This window comes from Zootoca vivipara, chromosome 10, assembly GCF_963506605.1.
Source record: "Zootoca vivipara chromosome 10, rZooViv1.1, whole genome shotgun sequence".
NCBI classification, from domain to species: domain Eukaryota; kingdom Metazoa; phylum Chordata; class Lepidosauria; order Squamata; family Lacertidae; genus Zootoca; species Zootoca vivipara.
Window position 1 is genome coordinate 27734853 of NC_083285.1, and position 16388 is coordinate 27751240.

The 16388-nt window shown below is 42.7% G+C and overlaps 1 protein-coding gene across 1 annotated transcript; it reads right to left on the reverse strand.

Annotated features, from left to right (window-relative positions):
* Window positions 1-2509: 2509 nt before the first annotated feature.
* On the reverse strand, window positions 2510-10084 carry LOC118091505 (interferon gamma-like). The gene is made up of 4 exons (XM_035128566.2): window positions 9887-10084; window positions 7117-7191; window positions 6049-6234; window positions 2510-2717 (listed from the first exon to the last, which is right to left on the reverse strand). The coding sequence occupies exons 1-4, from the start codon at window positions 10004-10006 to the stop codon at window positions 2568-2570; spliced, it is 531 nt and encodes a 176-aa protein (XP_034984457.1). The 5' UTR covers window positions 10007-10084; the 3' UTR covers window positions 2510-2567.
* Window positions 10085-16388: the final 6304 nt, after the last annotated feature.

Consider the following 16388-nt stretch of genomic DNA (forward strand, 5'->3'; position numbering starts at 1 on the left):
GATCAAGGTGCTAGCTGCATATTTTGAATTTTTAAATTAACAAAGTACTGTATTGCCTATGAAGGCTGAAGCTGAGCAATAAAAGCAATTACTTTGGTTATTTATTGTCGCTGTCTGCAGTGATTCTGGTTTGAATGACTGCTAAAATGTATGTGCAGCATATATATTTATTACTCAGCTGCTATATCCTTTTGAACGATATGCTCACTGTATCATTTGTTTCTTTGCTGTAGCATTTGTTTCTTCTTCCTAGAAGATTTAAGTTATCTTGAGTGGGCTTGGTCTAGAAAGGCAGCTTATAAGTATTTAAATGAATAAATAAATTAGTTTTTTTAATTTAAAAAATCACAGTTATTCGGTGGCCATGGAGTGCTTTGCTGTGCATCAGTAAGCAAATGAGCAGCTACGGTGTCATCTTCATTCAAAGTTTTTATCCAATATGCCCACCCGTTGGCTAATCTGACTTCTCCATTCAATGGAAGAGATGGACCTATATAAATAGCTGCCTCTTTCACACAAGGCATCCCAGATGCCTAGGTATTCTGCAGATCTCCTTCTCTGTGGGTGAAGAGAGAGGTCCACCTTTGGGCAAGCAGTCTACCCTAGATGCCTCCCCAGAGCAGCAATGGAAAGGTCTGCTTCTGTTGCACCTCCAGCTACCATGTTCTGAGAGCAGAGGGCAAAATGGATATTTGTTAGGGAAAGTTCTCATGTTACCTTGACATATCCCAGGAATGGGAAGAGGGGAAAGTGCACCATTCCTGGAGCTGTTGTATATCCTTTCCCTGCAGCCAACTCCTCCCGCCTTCCATCCTGGCTGATGTGAGATTTGCCAGGGTGGTTCTGCCACCACTGATCTTCACTACCTTAGCTTCCTCAGATTGCTGTTCATTGGGTAGAAGTTGTAAGCAGAGGGCACTCCCAATGTACAATGGACCAGGTACACCAACCAAAATATTCCCACCACTGGCCCTGCTGCCAGCCTCCCACACTGAAGAAGACATGACATCCACACAGAGTGGGTGATGTGTCTCTGTCAGGGTTTGCCCATGTGACAGTTTCCTGTAGAAGGTGCTGCCGTCAGACATGCCAAATGCAGCTTGCCTAACACAGGAGCATAAACATAAAATCCTCGGTGCGACCAGTGATCGTCCTACATGCACTGCACAAAACTTAAATGAATTGTCTCGAATTGATACTGCATAAATGTCAGGCTTCAGGGAATCGGCTTCCTCCCCTGTGTCAGTAAATAAGCAGATCAAATGAAAGTCTTACCAGTTAGCTTCTTTAATAAACACAGCAAAAGACAAAAGAAAGTGTCTCCCTAGAATGGCGGTGCTCCCAAATAAGGCTCACCCCATCTCTGTCTCTACGTCACTCCTACGTCTTGTAATCTGAGCTTGTACCCTCTGCGCTTTCTGTTCTAATACTCTCTGAGCTCTCTGTGTCCTTGGGGATGGGGGTGGGTGGAATGCTGTCCAGAGTCTGTGAATCTGTTAACCCTCTCTCTTCCAGTGTTTTTTCTGCTAGCTGTTTCCCATGCAATATTTCTCAGCTTCTGCCTTCTGAACCATGTCCCTCTGCAAACCACTGTTCCAAATCTATACTGTCCTCCTGCTCCTGGGAAGATTCAGGGTCAGGAGGAGGGGGCAGCTCCCACCATTCCTCCTCAGTGCAGTCCTCCTCAACACGATCCCTGACAATAAATAAATGCATTGCTTGTGTACTGTGTACTGCATATGAAACTTAACAAGAATTTACCACTGGACAAGTTATGGAGATATATGTTGTTCTTGAAAACCAATAAAAAAAATGGGGGGGAATGGAAGATGGCAGGATCCCCAGGGATGTGCTCTACAGGGAGCTGGCTTCAGGTACTAGGCCCATTGGCTGACAAACTACTCTCTTCACTATCTGTCTTGGACAGAAAGACTTGAATTAAACTTTAAGCATGTGGGTGGATGTCCTTATTTTCAGTCCTGCCCTTGATTCCTAATGAGCACAAGGGCTCCCTCTGGTGCAGACACCCACCCACCCCACTTACAAAGACTTCCTTCTCACTGCCCTGATGGGGCAGCTCTGCACACACAAGGAGATGGCTGTGGAGAATTGCCTCTTCCACTGAAGTGAACATGGAAACCCTTTGTGAGTAGAAGCCCATTTCCCAACAGGGATCCTCTGCTCGTGAAGTAATAGAATTAATTTCTTTTCCCAGTCACTTTGTGATCTTCAGTTGCCAAAACAACAACAACAACAACAACAACACTTGACACTTTGGAAACAGAATAATATTTTGTTTAATTAAATAATTTATATGCACTCCATAGAAGATGCCAAGTAAACTCTGGACAGGTTCTAACTGACCCTGTTAACAAATATCAGAAGATAAATAGGAATTCAGTTCTATTAATTTATTAGATAACATGAATTATAAATACTTCAAATCAGATGCTGATTTATGTTTGTTTTTTTACAAAATTGGCATTTATAAATAATTATTTTAAACTGTTAAATATAAATAAATAGTTATATATATATTAAAAGGAGCTCTCCGTAGAAAAAGAAGCCTAGCCTCTGGGATTTGGTTTGTATCGCATCGGGACGCTGGGGTTGTGCCTTCGGCTTCTCCTCTTTCTTTTAACTTCCTCTTTGTTCACCTCCAACATGACGTCGTAAAATTCAGTGATTGCCTTGCGCTGGATTTTCACATTATCCATCTGATTGAAAATGACAAAAATGGATTAGCTTAAAAGCTCACTGGGAATTATGCTCCGTGTATATTTACTGGGGAAATGGCACTTTGAAAAAATAATGTAATAACATTCCAGATAGCCTATGAATGGCAGAAAGGCAAACTCAAAAGCCAACAATGCAGATGTGGAGCTCCCTTGTTTGTAAGCCCCTCCTCATTCATTTCAGTCAAATAATAATAACGCAATCTAAGAAAGCAAAAGAATTATGCATCGTTTGTAGGGTCCCATCACCCTCATGGAAATGAAGGGGACAAATGCAAATGCACAATAGAGTCAATGCACAATAAGGGTCAATGACGTACATACCCTTTATTATTTGCCTGGGTTTTACTTCACCCTTCCTCTATAACAGGGGTGGCCAATGTGGTCCTCTACAGATCCCACCAGCCCCAGTGAGCAATGGGGCAGGCATAATGGGAGTTGTAGTCCAGCAACATCTAGATGGCATCACATTGGCTATCCCAAGGTTTGGCTATCCAATGTTTTTTCCCAAGATAGGAAGGTGTTTGAGGCAGTAGCTGGCCCAAAGTCTAGTAATTATTATGGCTAAGCAGAAATTTCACCCTAGATCTAAACAGTCTTAACTCCAACATTCCACTCATTAAACGACATTGACTGGTCACCAGCCCACGTCTTGCTTGACATTATCCCTGTAGCATTTAACAATGAAGACAACACTGCCTGTTTGTGAAACCTGCTAGAAAACACTGACTGGCTAGAAAACATGATTTAACTTCCTGTGGACCCATGACTGGTACCAAATAAAAATCTGGATTTGTTTAGCTTTCAATGCCTACTTATGCAAGGGATATACCGTATTTTTCCATCTATACGATGCCCCCATGTATAAGACACCCCCTATTTGGGGGGATTCGCCAATCCACCCTCAGCGCTATCCGTGTATAAGACGCCCCCTAATTTTTGACATTGTTTTTAGGGGGGAAAACCCTAGTCTTATACACAGAGAAATATGGTAATTCATCATTTCATGCTCCTTTCATGTAGCATCTACTTCCTTTCCCCACCACCAGTCAGACTTACTAGGGTTGCCATGTGTCCTCTTTTTCCAGGACACGTCCTCTTTTTCAGGGCTAAAATTTCTGTCCGGGTGGATTTTCTAAATTTGCCAAAATCTCCCTGGCTATACTTTCTGGGTGAGACATAGACATAACTGGCGGTTGAGGACCTGCTTTCCTCTTCTCTTCTCCTGCCCCCTCAGCAATATATCACAGCTTCTATAGCCTACATATAGCAGGAGTATTTAAAATGAGAGTTGTCACAGCATCCTCTTTTTTGCTCTTCAAAATATGGCAACCCTACTTGAGCAGTACTAAGAATTACATGATGGGGCTTTCTGTGATGAAGCAGAAGTTGAGCAGCAGGCCTGGGCTTGATCAGCACGTGGAGTGAAAACTGCCTGGCTACAGCTCTGTTTGCCTAATTGAGCTATTTTAGAGGAAGGTCAGGTTAACTTTTTAAATAAATACATTATGTGAACATCAGCACTGATACTTTGACCCACATATTCTGACTTTGATCTGTGTGGCAACCCTGCTGTGGTCAGACTTGATCTTAGGTGAATATCCTCATGTTCCCTGTTGTTCCCTGTTGTTTCAAATTATCTGGTAACATAATTGCGTGATGAGCTGCATTGCATTCCTAATATATGGTAAAAAAGCACCTGTGGTTTTCAATGTGAAGTTTTTGGTGGCAGAGGAGATTTTCAGAATGCAATGCATCAACACTAGCCCAAACCATTAACCTGTTGAAGCTTCTGCCAAAAGATTCCTTTAGTCCAGCATCCTGGTTTCCACAGGGGCCAACCATTGGCTTCAACAAAGTCCACAAGTAGGACATGAAGGCAGTGGGGCTCCTCCGCTTTCTAAACTAAAAACCCCAATTTTTAAATACACTTTTCCCATAGGAAAAGTTCTCTAATCCCTTGAATGTTTTAATTGCCCCTTTCTACACATTTCCCATTCACAGAATAACATTCTTAGAAGTGGTGGATCTACACTCATGGTTTTTAACATGAAGGAAGGGTTTTGATAACCATATGGGCACATGACGTCCTACTTTGAACATCTGTACAGTAATGTGTTATTGAAATGTGACACCAGAGGGCGCTGCAGAGCAACCAGCGACCAGCAGTAGGGAGACAGCCATTTTGACAAAAAAAAAGAGGTAAGAAACGCTTTACAAGGTATGCCCTGTAATGTTTTAGAACAGGCATGTCAAACCTGCGGCCCTCCAGATGTTTTGGCCTACAACTCCCATGATCCCTAGCTAGCAGGACCAGTGGTTGGGGAAGATGGGAATTGTAGTCCAAAACATCTGGAGGGCCGCAAGTTTGACATGCCTGTTTTAGAACGATGCTATCGTACTGATAACGTTAAACAGGTCAGTGTAGATCAGGCATCCCCAAACTTCGGCCCTCCAGATGTTTTGGACTACAATTCCCACCATCCCTGACCACTGGTCCTGTTAGCTAGGGATCATGGGAGTTGTAGGCCAAAACGTCTGGAGGGCCGCAGTTTGGGGATGCCTGGTGTAGATTCAGCCAGTACAGTGCTACCTCTACTTACGAATTTAATGCGTTCCGAACGCACATTCGTAAGTCGAAAAAAATTGTAAGTCGAATCCCATAGGAATGCATTGGGAGAAAAAATTCGTAAGTCGAAGCAACCCTATCAAAAAATTCATAAGTAGAAAAAATCCTATCTAAACCGCATCCAAGATGGCGGACGGAGCTCCGTTCGTAAGTAGAAACATTCGTAAGTAGAGTTATTTGTAAGTAGAGGTACCACTGTATTCCGAATGAAATGGCCACAGGGGGATTTTTTATAAGGCATTACAATGCTGACCATCTCCCCATCACCACCACTATACATTTCTAATTATTTTTAATATATCTAGCTCTTTCATTGCCACCACACAGTGAACGGATGCTTGCATTATGGTATCCACCAAGACCACCCGCCATGTATGATCATTGCAGGGGGTTGGAGTAATTGACCCTCAGAATCCCTTCCAATTCTACCTTCTATGATTCTATGACCAACATCTCTTTCCTTTTTTAGTCACTGCCAGTTCACAGGACACCAGTCCTCCTTTGGGACGAAGGGCGGGATATAAATTTAATATAATTAATAAATAAATTTGATATAATTAATTAATTAATCCCAGTGTGTAACCCACCAGTCCATCCTTCCATAGCATAGAGTGAGCCACATATCCCTCAGACAGACAGCCATTATATTCAGTGACATAAGCAAAAGGAGGAATGTAATATTACCGGAAGTTTTGCTATCTCAATTAGATCTTTTGCTTTATTCAAGCTTTCGCTGTAACTCTCTTTGTAGACTTGCAGGGCTTCTACCAAACTCCTGACATCCTTTGGATTTTGTGTGCTGTTTAGATTAGTCAACAGGTCCCAGTATTTGGAAATCATCTGAGCGAGCAAGATCTTTCTTTCATGGGCCTGCCAGAAAACCAGCCCCAAAGAGAGAGAGAGAGAGAGAGAGAGAGAGAGAGAGAGAGAGAGAGAGAGAGAGAGAGAGAGAATGGATTAGTGATATTTTCCAATAACAGAAATATGGAAAATTATTACATAACATTTCTCTCCTGTTCTTCCTTCCAAAATTGCCCAGGGCACCAAACAAGGCAGTAAGATGATACAATTAACAATAAAACAAATAAAAGTATTTGAAAACATTAAGGGCATCTAAAAACTTATTAAAATATTAAGAGCCCCTAAAAACTTTGACAATCAATCACATATCCTCAGACACACTAAGGTCAGGGTTTCCAGGAACTGTATCTTTCAGGCATAAATGCCTGAAATGTTCTTAAATTCCTCCTGAATGTTAATAATGAAGTTCCCCCAGAACCTTCATGTAATCAGATTTTCTTAAGGCCATTGTTGGCACTAGTGTGGTTATAGCTTGAGTCAGCCATTTGGCAAAAGCCAAAGCAGTGGTGAGCTCCCTTTTGAAACAACAACAGCTTCTTAAGGGTTTCTCCTGATAGCACCAGAAGCACGCCAGCAAAAGTGATAGATTTCCACCTTTCCCTTTTAGTTTATTTATATCATTATGAAAGAGAATGTAAAGACTATGTCTGATCTACAAAGCTGTCTGGTGATATTGTCTAGCCTTCCTCAATCTGGGGGCTGCTGGGAGTTGTAGTTCAATGTAGACATCTGGAGGGCACCAGGTTAGGGAATGATGATATAGTCCCTGTGAGGGTTGAGTGGAGGGTTAATTGTCCGAGGCCAATAGCTAGGCAGCAACTGACATTTCACATCAGATGATTGGTGTTGTACGAAACCTGTCCAAATATTTACACAAATTGAGACAATTACCTGTGACCATAGAGCGTTCTTCAGATGAGTCCTGAAAATAGCGCCACCCTCGGCAACATCAGGCTGACTGGTGTTCTGCAATGCAAAATGCAAATGTCTCAACCAAACATGTAGCATTATTCATCTGGGCCATGAACATTCAGGCTCAGCTGCAGCATTTTTCCTCCTTAGTCACATGACTGAGACCTAGATGTGCAGCTCGCATCCATCAGGGGTGCCAAGTTGAATAAAATATGGGGGTGGCACAGGCAACACATGATCACCCACATGACACCATTTGAATGGCATATATGCCTATCAACTTTGGGAAGCCCTGCCCCCTCAAATATTTTATTGGAGGGGTGGTGACCCCTGGGCCTCAGGAGGTGGCACAGAAGCAGTGTGTTAGACAGGATCCCACCCTGTTGAACATTCAGGCACCTACTGAAGATTTATTTTACTCCAGCAGGCATTTCAATGAAATTCTGATTTCATCATTTTAACTGTATTATTATTATTATTATTATTATTATTATTATTATTATTATTGGTAGCCATGTTGGTCTGACGCAGTTGAAATATATAAAAACGAAAGCTTATACTAAGCACAAACTTAGTTGGTCTCTTAGGTGCTACTGGACAATTTTTAATTTTTTTAAATATATTTTGATTATTTTGATTATTATTATTATTATTATATTGAACTACTTGTTCACTGCTTTGAGATTCTTGTAATTAAGAATATTGTAATTAAATGGCATATAAACTGTCCCGTCCCCCGTCCCCCAGGTTTGAGTCATCTGATTCACTTCCAAGGTAACTTCAAAGCAAATTTCCTCAGCAGGGCTGGACTTAGTTTCAGTTTAGAAAGACCGTGTATACAGTAATCTGCTTTCACTTCCACGTACACCTCGGATCTTTACCCAGGAGCAGTCTCCCCTCTCCTGATGCCTTCTAAATGTTTTGGACAACAATTCCCATAATTTTGCTCATTGCCCATGCTTAATAAAATAATAGTAGTAGTAGTAGTAGTAGTAGTAGTAGTAATAGCCCGCCCATCTGACTGGGTTGCCCCAGCCACTGGGTGGCTTCCAACATTGTAGTCTGAAACATCTGGAGAAGGTTAGGTTAGTGAATGCTGCCCTAGAGGAACAAGCACATTCTGTTGGACGAAATGTGCATGAGTTATTTTCACTTGAATATATTCTACATTTAACTATATTCCAGTTGCAATAAATTTGCCAAGCTGACAATCTTTCTTCTTTTTTAAGTACCATGTGTCTCAAACAAAATGGACACCTATTATAACATTATAAAACTTAAATAACAGAACTGACCAGCTTGTATCGACTGCTGTGGAGAGATGCTTGACCAAACAGAGGGTAAAGGTATGGCAGGTCCAGCGCCGAGGGCCTTCTGGCGGTTCCTTTGCTGCGAGAAGCCAAGTTACAGGGAACCAGGCAGAGGGCCTTCCCGGTAGTGGCACCCGCCCTGTGGAATGCCCTCCCACCAGATGTCAAAGAGAAAAACAACTACCAGACTTTTAGAGGACATCCGAAGGCAGCCCTGTTTAGGGAAGCTTTTAATGTTTAATAGATTGTTGTATTTTAATACTTCTGTTGGAAGCCGCCCAGAGCGGCTGGGGAAACCCAGCCAGATGGGTGGGGTATGAATAATAAATTATTATTATATTATATTATTATTTTACAAGGGGCTCCAAGCAAGGAGGGAGCAAGTACGAAGAAGGAGCGGTAGCCAAAGAGTCAAGAGCTAGGCTATGGGTGAGGGTTGTCACTGCAATTTAGAAGGAAGGAAGGAAGGAAGGAAGGAAGGAAGGAAGGAAGGAAGGAAAAGGCAGCACTTCTGAGGTTTGCTACCCCAAGAGTGAGTCAAGAAGAGGCGGAAAAGAGAGGCAACCAATGTAACTGAAGAAAGAGGGATTAATGGGGAAGCAAAACTGCTTAGATAAGCAGATCTCAGGAGAGATTTGAGGATGGGAAAGGCTCTAAACTCATCTGAATGGAGAGATCACCAGTTGTCCCACCCCCACCCCCCAAAGAACAAGAATCCCCAGGGTTTTGAAGGTCCTTGGGATTCACAAAGGGGGATGGGAGCCCTCACATTGATATATATGCACCCTGGCCTGAGACCTTATGGGGAGGGGCACATTATAAATTAAATAAGCAATAAAAGGAGAAGCAGCAACAATGATAATAATTAATATAATATTTAGAAAAATACATTCCCATGAGGAATTCTGTTTTGTATTGTTTAACGTCACAGTGAAAAGCACTCGATAGATATGAAGCTGTGCTAACAAAGCTGTTGTGATTATCTTGGGCTAGTTATAGGAGAGGTGGCTGGTTCTGTGGGGGCTGAAGGAATGAAATATGTTTTGGGTGACAAGTGACCAGTTGTGCTCGCCCACTCTAACTAGTCGATTCCCATTTCTGAACGATTCATTATGAAGAAAACCACACATAGATTTGTACCAGCTGTACACATCAGGATGATAACTAATACTAAATTGCGTGGTCTTATAAAACACGGAGAATATTTCAAATTATCTTGTGAATGGGCAACGGGAGAAACTTCCCTGCAACTTTACGAGAATCACCAAAATCGGTAAAATACAAAAAGATTGCAAAATGAATGACACATCTATGCCCATGACACATTGTGTCGTAAAACCAGGTCTTAGCTCTCTGCCCAAGAATATTGGCATCCTCAAATAAGCCAGAGTATAGGCAAATGAAGAAAAGACAGTAAGATTATCAGAAGTTATACTTACAAATTCTCTCTGCAGCTTGCTTATATGTTCTTTCATGTTTTCAAAAAGTGGCCCAGAGGGGACATGTCCTTCAGAATAACTAATAGCCAGAAAGAGGAACAGGCAAATCTTCCAAACCATGGTTCTGGACTCAAAATGGAAGTGCTGCTTTGTTATATGTTTGGATGTCAGTCGCACTGGAGTCGTCTAACTTGGTTGTCAATGGCAGCTTCCAGTTTGATCTTAGCCACTCTGGGTGGTGATATTTATACCTGGCCGCTGAACATTTTTATGCATTTTTTTCACACATTTCAGGAGATGGTGTTAGATAGGAGGCGTGTCTGGTGTTTATTAATAGGCTTGGTTTGTGGGATTGTAGTGTTTAAAGTTTCCTTTAAATGACTAGCTTCCCCATGATGAATGATTAGCTGCGTGTCCAACCTATAGCTCTTCAAGGATCCCTCGAAAGCATGCCCACACCACCAAGAGGACACAGGAGAATTTCCGCATCAGCCCCCCACCCCATTTTAAAGGAAACCCTATGCGCAGTACCCTGAAACTGCTTTAAAACTTTGTGGTGGGGGAACGAGCAAGACAGGAAATTCAGATTCAAGGTGTAATATTGCAAAGCGTATGTGTTGGTGACTCAGATATGCATTTTTATTTTATTTTATTTTTTGCAGACCATCAGAAAGCAAAGAAACCATTGCATGTGGCTAATGGGTCGTTTTGACAGGCATGTCACTTGTCTTCCTTTTTTTTTTAGTATTGATTAATGCTGCACTTATCATTATAAAAAGACAAGACCAAAAAGATAATTATTATCTAGAGAAAATACCAAAAAGATAATTATTATCAAACTTCTTTCATATCTGCCTTGTGGATGATAAAAAATAATAATCATAGGGTTCTATTCAAAGTCCATTATATCAATATTCCATCTTCACAAGGATTTCTGCTTGTGCAATGAAACCTTCTTCCCCTCTTATCTCCCCACACTCCCCCTAATTCTGTTCTAAGGGTCCTCCAAGCCCCTGGAGCTTATGTGGGGAGAATGCATGGGGGAGGGAGGGAAGTCCCATTTTTTGAGCAAACATATTTTGTTGAAATCACATTAGGCATTAAGGACATCTGGGGAAATCTATTATCCACATAGTCCCATGAGAGTAGGACAGAATCCCGCAGAAGGGACTTTGAGTTAACATAATATGCCATAGTTACAGGTAGGTAGCCGTGTTGGTCTGAGCTGAAGCAAAATAAAAAAATTCCTTCAGTAGCACCTTAAAGACCAACTAAGTTTTTATTTTGGTATGAGCTTTCGTGTGCATGCACACTTCGTCAGATACACTGAAACAGAATCCCTTCACCATTGGCTTGTAGAAGCAGTAGCGGCTGGAGGAGCAGGGCAAATGGAGCCATGTTGCTCAGTTGGTGTCAAGGCTATTCCTCCCCTGGTTGCAGCAAGAGCAGCGACAACCAGGCAGAGTCCTTTTTAATGAGTTTATTCATTCATAATAGCGAGAGACAAAAGAACGCAGCAAGTCCTGATGATGGCGTTGCTCCAACTGAGTTACTCTTCCCTCCTTCCTAGCAACAGCACCTCCCTTTACGGTGGCCACTCGTGGACAATTGTCTCTGAGTCCTTTGTTCCTGCACTCTTAATGAACGAGGAGTTCTGGGAGAATGGGGGTAGGTCAGAAATACTCTCCAGTGACAACATGTCAGCTGGCTGCCCTGCCTCTGCCTCCCCCCCCTTCTTCTAACACTTCCCAACTCTTCTGTTCTTCTATGTCTGAGCTGTGACCTTCCTCAAACCTCTGCTATAAATCAATGCTGTGTTCCTCTTCTCCTGCAGTGTCAGGAGAAGGGGGGGATCTCCACCATTCCTCCTCCATCTCGCCCTCTTGAGTCCAATCCCTGACACCTAACTTCCCAACACCATGAATTGCTGCTGGTTACTGAGAGGGGGTGGGGCAAGGCAGCTCAGCAAGGTGTGGGCACAGTTGAGGAGCCAAGCTAACACTCCTGCTGCTGCCCCCACGCCATGCCAAGCTCCTCTGTGCCTCGCAGTGATGCACAGCACTGGAAAGCCAGGCGAACAGTTGCTCCACCAGCCTCTGTGGTGCAGAGGGATAGCAATATGTCTTTACAACCAGCTGCTGAAAATGCTTCAACTAAAATATCCAGACATTGCCTTCTGGGCACTCACATCATCGCACTGATCACAAAGTGGCAATGAGCTACAAATCAATAACCTGGATCATCTTTCTGTTCCGAGCTGATGAACAAAAATGTGTGTTATTTGTCCTCAAATGATCGGTGTGCCCCAATCATATTCTGTTTTGAAATCATCTTGCTCATCCTATATAATTTCCTGGTCCTTTTCTCTAGGCTAATAATACCTTATTGAAATCTTCATCTCTGAATTGTAACCTAAGAACACGTAAAATAGATTCTACAGCAGATTCCTAAAGAATCTCAGTCAGTGGCACACAGAAAATATAGTTGCTGTGTGAGGTTTTTTTAAAGAGCATTGAAGATAATATGTTAGAACTGCCATTGTTCATTGTGTGGACATTTGTTTCTATCATCTACCATTGTTCCTGATCAAATAGGTTTTGGAGGCTTTTGAAGCAGTATCAACTACAGCAGTCCACTGCAAACCTATGTAACTGCCATTATTTCCTCTGAATACTGGAATTTGTCATTGCAAAAGAGATTTCTGCTAGAAAGGTCTTACCCTTACCATAGAGCTGCCATTCCCAGGATTCTTTATAAGCCATCACAGTTAATCAGCGTGTCCCATTGTGCCAGAAGCAGTTTAGTCATGCTGGCCACATGGCCTGGAAAGCTGTCTGTGGACAAATGCCGGCTCCCTCAACCTGAAAGCGAGATGAGCGCCACAACCCCATAGTCACCTTTGACTCATAGCTGCCAAGTTATCTCTTTTTTAAAGGGATTTCCCCTTATGCTGAATAGGCTTCCTCGCGAGAAAAGGGAAAACTTGGCAGCTATGCTTTGACTGGACTTAACCGTCCAGGAGTCCTTTACCTTTTACTCAGGGACATTCAAGGAAGCCATACAGATGGACAAAGGAGTATGTCTCTGAATGGCCAGTTGCTGGGAACCACAAGTAAAAGAGCACTGATGTGCCCAAGCAGGGGCGTAGCCAGGATCAAAACTAGGGGGGCAAGCCATGGTTGTTCAGGTTGTGACATTTCAGCATGGGAAAGGCGAGTGAAACCAAAATTGTAAGAAAATTATATATAATTATAGCACTGCTTTATTACGGTTGTTATTACAATTATTTGCTTGAATTTTTTAAAAAAATTATTCATAGTGGTGTCGCAGAACCGTTATTGCTTTTGGCATCATGTGAACTGCAAGGTTACACTAGAAATTTGAATCTGAAATCTGTTTCCAGGCCTCGCTCACACACAAAAATGCATTTTTCCAGGGCAAGAGCAAGGTGCGGGTCACGTGACTCTGCTGAGAGCACGTCCCAGAAGACGCACATCCCAGTTTTGCATCGGAAAAAGTAGTAAGACTATGTTCTACTTCCACAGTTGCTGAGGAGAATGTTGTTGCACTGAAGTTCTGCTTGTGAGCTTCCCAGAGCCATCCGGTTGGCCACTGTGGGAACAGAATGCTGGGTGGATGGGCCTTTGGCCTGATCTAACAAGGTTCTCCTATGTTTTTATATATAAGCAGCAGACAACTGCCAATAATATTGACCTCCACTTGACCACAATAGCCACCTAAGTTCTACTCAGAGTAGACCTATTGAAAATAATGGGCTCCAAGCCTCAATTGGTGCTCCTCTCACACTACTTATAGCATCACTGGCTGACTGGGTAAGAGGCACTTCAGGGCTTTTGCAGCAGCTGACACCAGTAACTGGATTCCTCCACCAAAGCACCTAGAGAATCCTGTGGACCGCACCCGGCTGCCCAGAGCAGCCGAGGAATGGTCTCCTAGTCACTTTGAGCCAGAGTGAAAAGGCATGATTTCTCTTCCCCCCATGGGCTCTTGATGGACCTGCCAACACCTAGGTATACTCCTGCTTTTAGTTTCATTTCAGAGCAAGAGCCGTTGAAGATTTTCTGGTTTGCAGTCAACGTCCAGAGGTGAGCTGGAAACTCTTCAGAAGAAAAATTTCAGTCGCAGGCTTGGTTTCAGCTCATCTGTCACCAGTGGTTGGACTGAATGATGACAGGATTTCTCACATACTCATAGGTGGTTACGTCTCCGTTTGCACAATGAATTCTGCTTCTAAAAAACTGGTTTGCTTAATCAGTATGACAATTTGTATGGTGGAAAGTCCAAGCAAAGACCTTTGAGGGAACAAGTACCGTACCTGGCAAGAAACTCCCGTAGCAAATGGCAACAAATCTTCTTTGCTGCCTCTTTAGATAATTTCTGCTTACCTTTGAAACAATATTGGGTGGGGAGGCAAGGGAGAAAATCGGTCTGTTATGATTCTATATTGCTGCCTTAAATACAAGTGCAACAAGTACTAGTTTCTGTAACAATACAGAAGATAGCAATAAATCTCTGGCAACCCCACTTACCAGCCCTGCTATAGCTGCCTGGCAAAATGCTAGCTCAGGAAGAGATACAGGTCGCTTTTGGAAGCCACAGCTTGCTTGGTTTATGCCTCTTTCGATGGAGGGACAGAGGAGAAGTTAGGCATCTCAATGGTTGTCTCTCCTGTCCTGCCCTCTGATGTCTTCACCAGCTGCTCTCTTGCCTTCAAGCCACAGGGACTAGAAACTTTTGTTTTAAATGTTTTAAAGGTGGGGTTCTCGGGTCAGTGAATGGTGCACCAGGTGGATATTATGGTCTTTGCATCTGTGCAATAGAAAAACTATGTTCATGCAAACTACAGAAACAATATTTTAAAAAAATCAAGTAAGAATGTGATGTGAAATTTTTAGATCATGGAATTATAAAAGGGATCCCAAGGGTTATCTAATCCAACCCCTTGCACAGGGCCGGCTCTAGGGGTAGGCTGGGTGGCGCAGGGCACCAGGGCGCCGGGCCAGCAGGGGGCGCGCCGGAGCGATCTCCGCACCACGACGCCAGGGCGCCCGACATGCTTGAGACGGCCCTGCCCTTGCAATACAGGCCTCTCAACACACTGTTCCGCATCCAATTTGAAACTATACCAGCCTCTGCTTAGCTTTGCAAATGTGCTAGTAGTTTTATGGCTGAACTGCTGTCAATACATAATTTCATTACTTTGCTAAAATAAATATTATAAATGAATAATGATCAACGCAATACATGACAACAATAAGAAATGCTTTGCCTGGTGTCTGGCTTATTCCTCATGTAATTTAAACCTTGTTTTTTTTTAAAAAAAAATATTTTTTTATTTTTTTCACAAATTCATATAATCAATGTCTGCAATATTCATAGGCCTGGTACTAGCCTGGTGTTATTTTCTTTTAATTGGTTTTCTCTGATTTTCCTTTATATAACATCGGCCCTGAAAACCTACATTGACTCACAGTACGTTTCTGAACACAATTCAAAGTGTTGAAGCTGACCTTTACAGCCCGAAACGGCCTCGGCCCAGTACACCTGAAGCAGTGTCTCCACCCCCCATCATTCAGCTGAGGTCCAGCTCCAAGGGCCTTCTGGTGGTTCCCTCCCTGCAAGAAGTGAGGTTACAGGGAACCAGGCAGAGAGCCTTCTCAGCCCTGTGGAACGCCCTCCCAACAGATGTCAAAAAAAACCCCTCAACTATCTGACTTTTAGAAGACATCTGAAGGCAGCCCTGTATCAGGAATTTTTTTTATGTCTGATGGCGTATTGTGTTTTAATGTGTTGCAAGCTGCCCAGAGTGGCTGGGGTAACCCAGTTAGATGGGAGGGGTATAAATAATAAAATTATTTATTTATTTATTTATTTATTTATTTACTTTAGTACATTTATATACCACCTGTTCCCCATAGCACTCAAGGCATTATATATCATTCTTTGTCGCTCATTAGATGGCTCTGAGTTCTAAAGCTCCCCAAGTATAACTTTACACACCTCTATCATTCTTATCTTGCCCTTTCTCCAAACTGACAAGCCCCCAAATGTTGTAACGTTTCCTTGGTCACAAGGCAGCTGCTCCCCTCGATCATTCTGGTTATTCTTTTCTGAATGTTTTCTAGCTCTACAATATCCTTTATGAGGTGAGGCAAACTTCTCCACCGTGCACTGCCCTTCAGCTGAACCGAATGGGGTGCTGGGACTCACAAGATGCAGAAGGTCCACTGTGAACCCAATAAATAGATCACTACAAACATGGCCAGGATTAGCATGTCAGTGTCAAGCTTGCCATTGGGTTTCCAAAAGGATAGTTGTGGGAGTAGGGGTTGGTTTATAGGGATAAATGGCAAATAATGACTAAGAGCCCGAGTATCGGGGTAAAATAGGCCACAACTTTATTTGTTACAGAAGAATAGATTTGGAAGAAGAAGAAGAAGAAGAAGAAGAAGAAGAAGAAGAAGAAGAAGAAGAAGAAGAA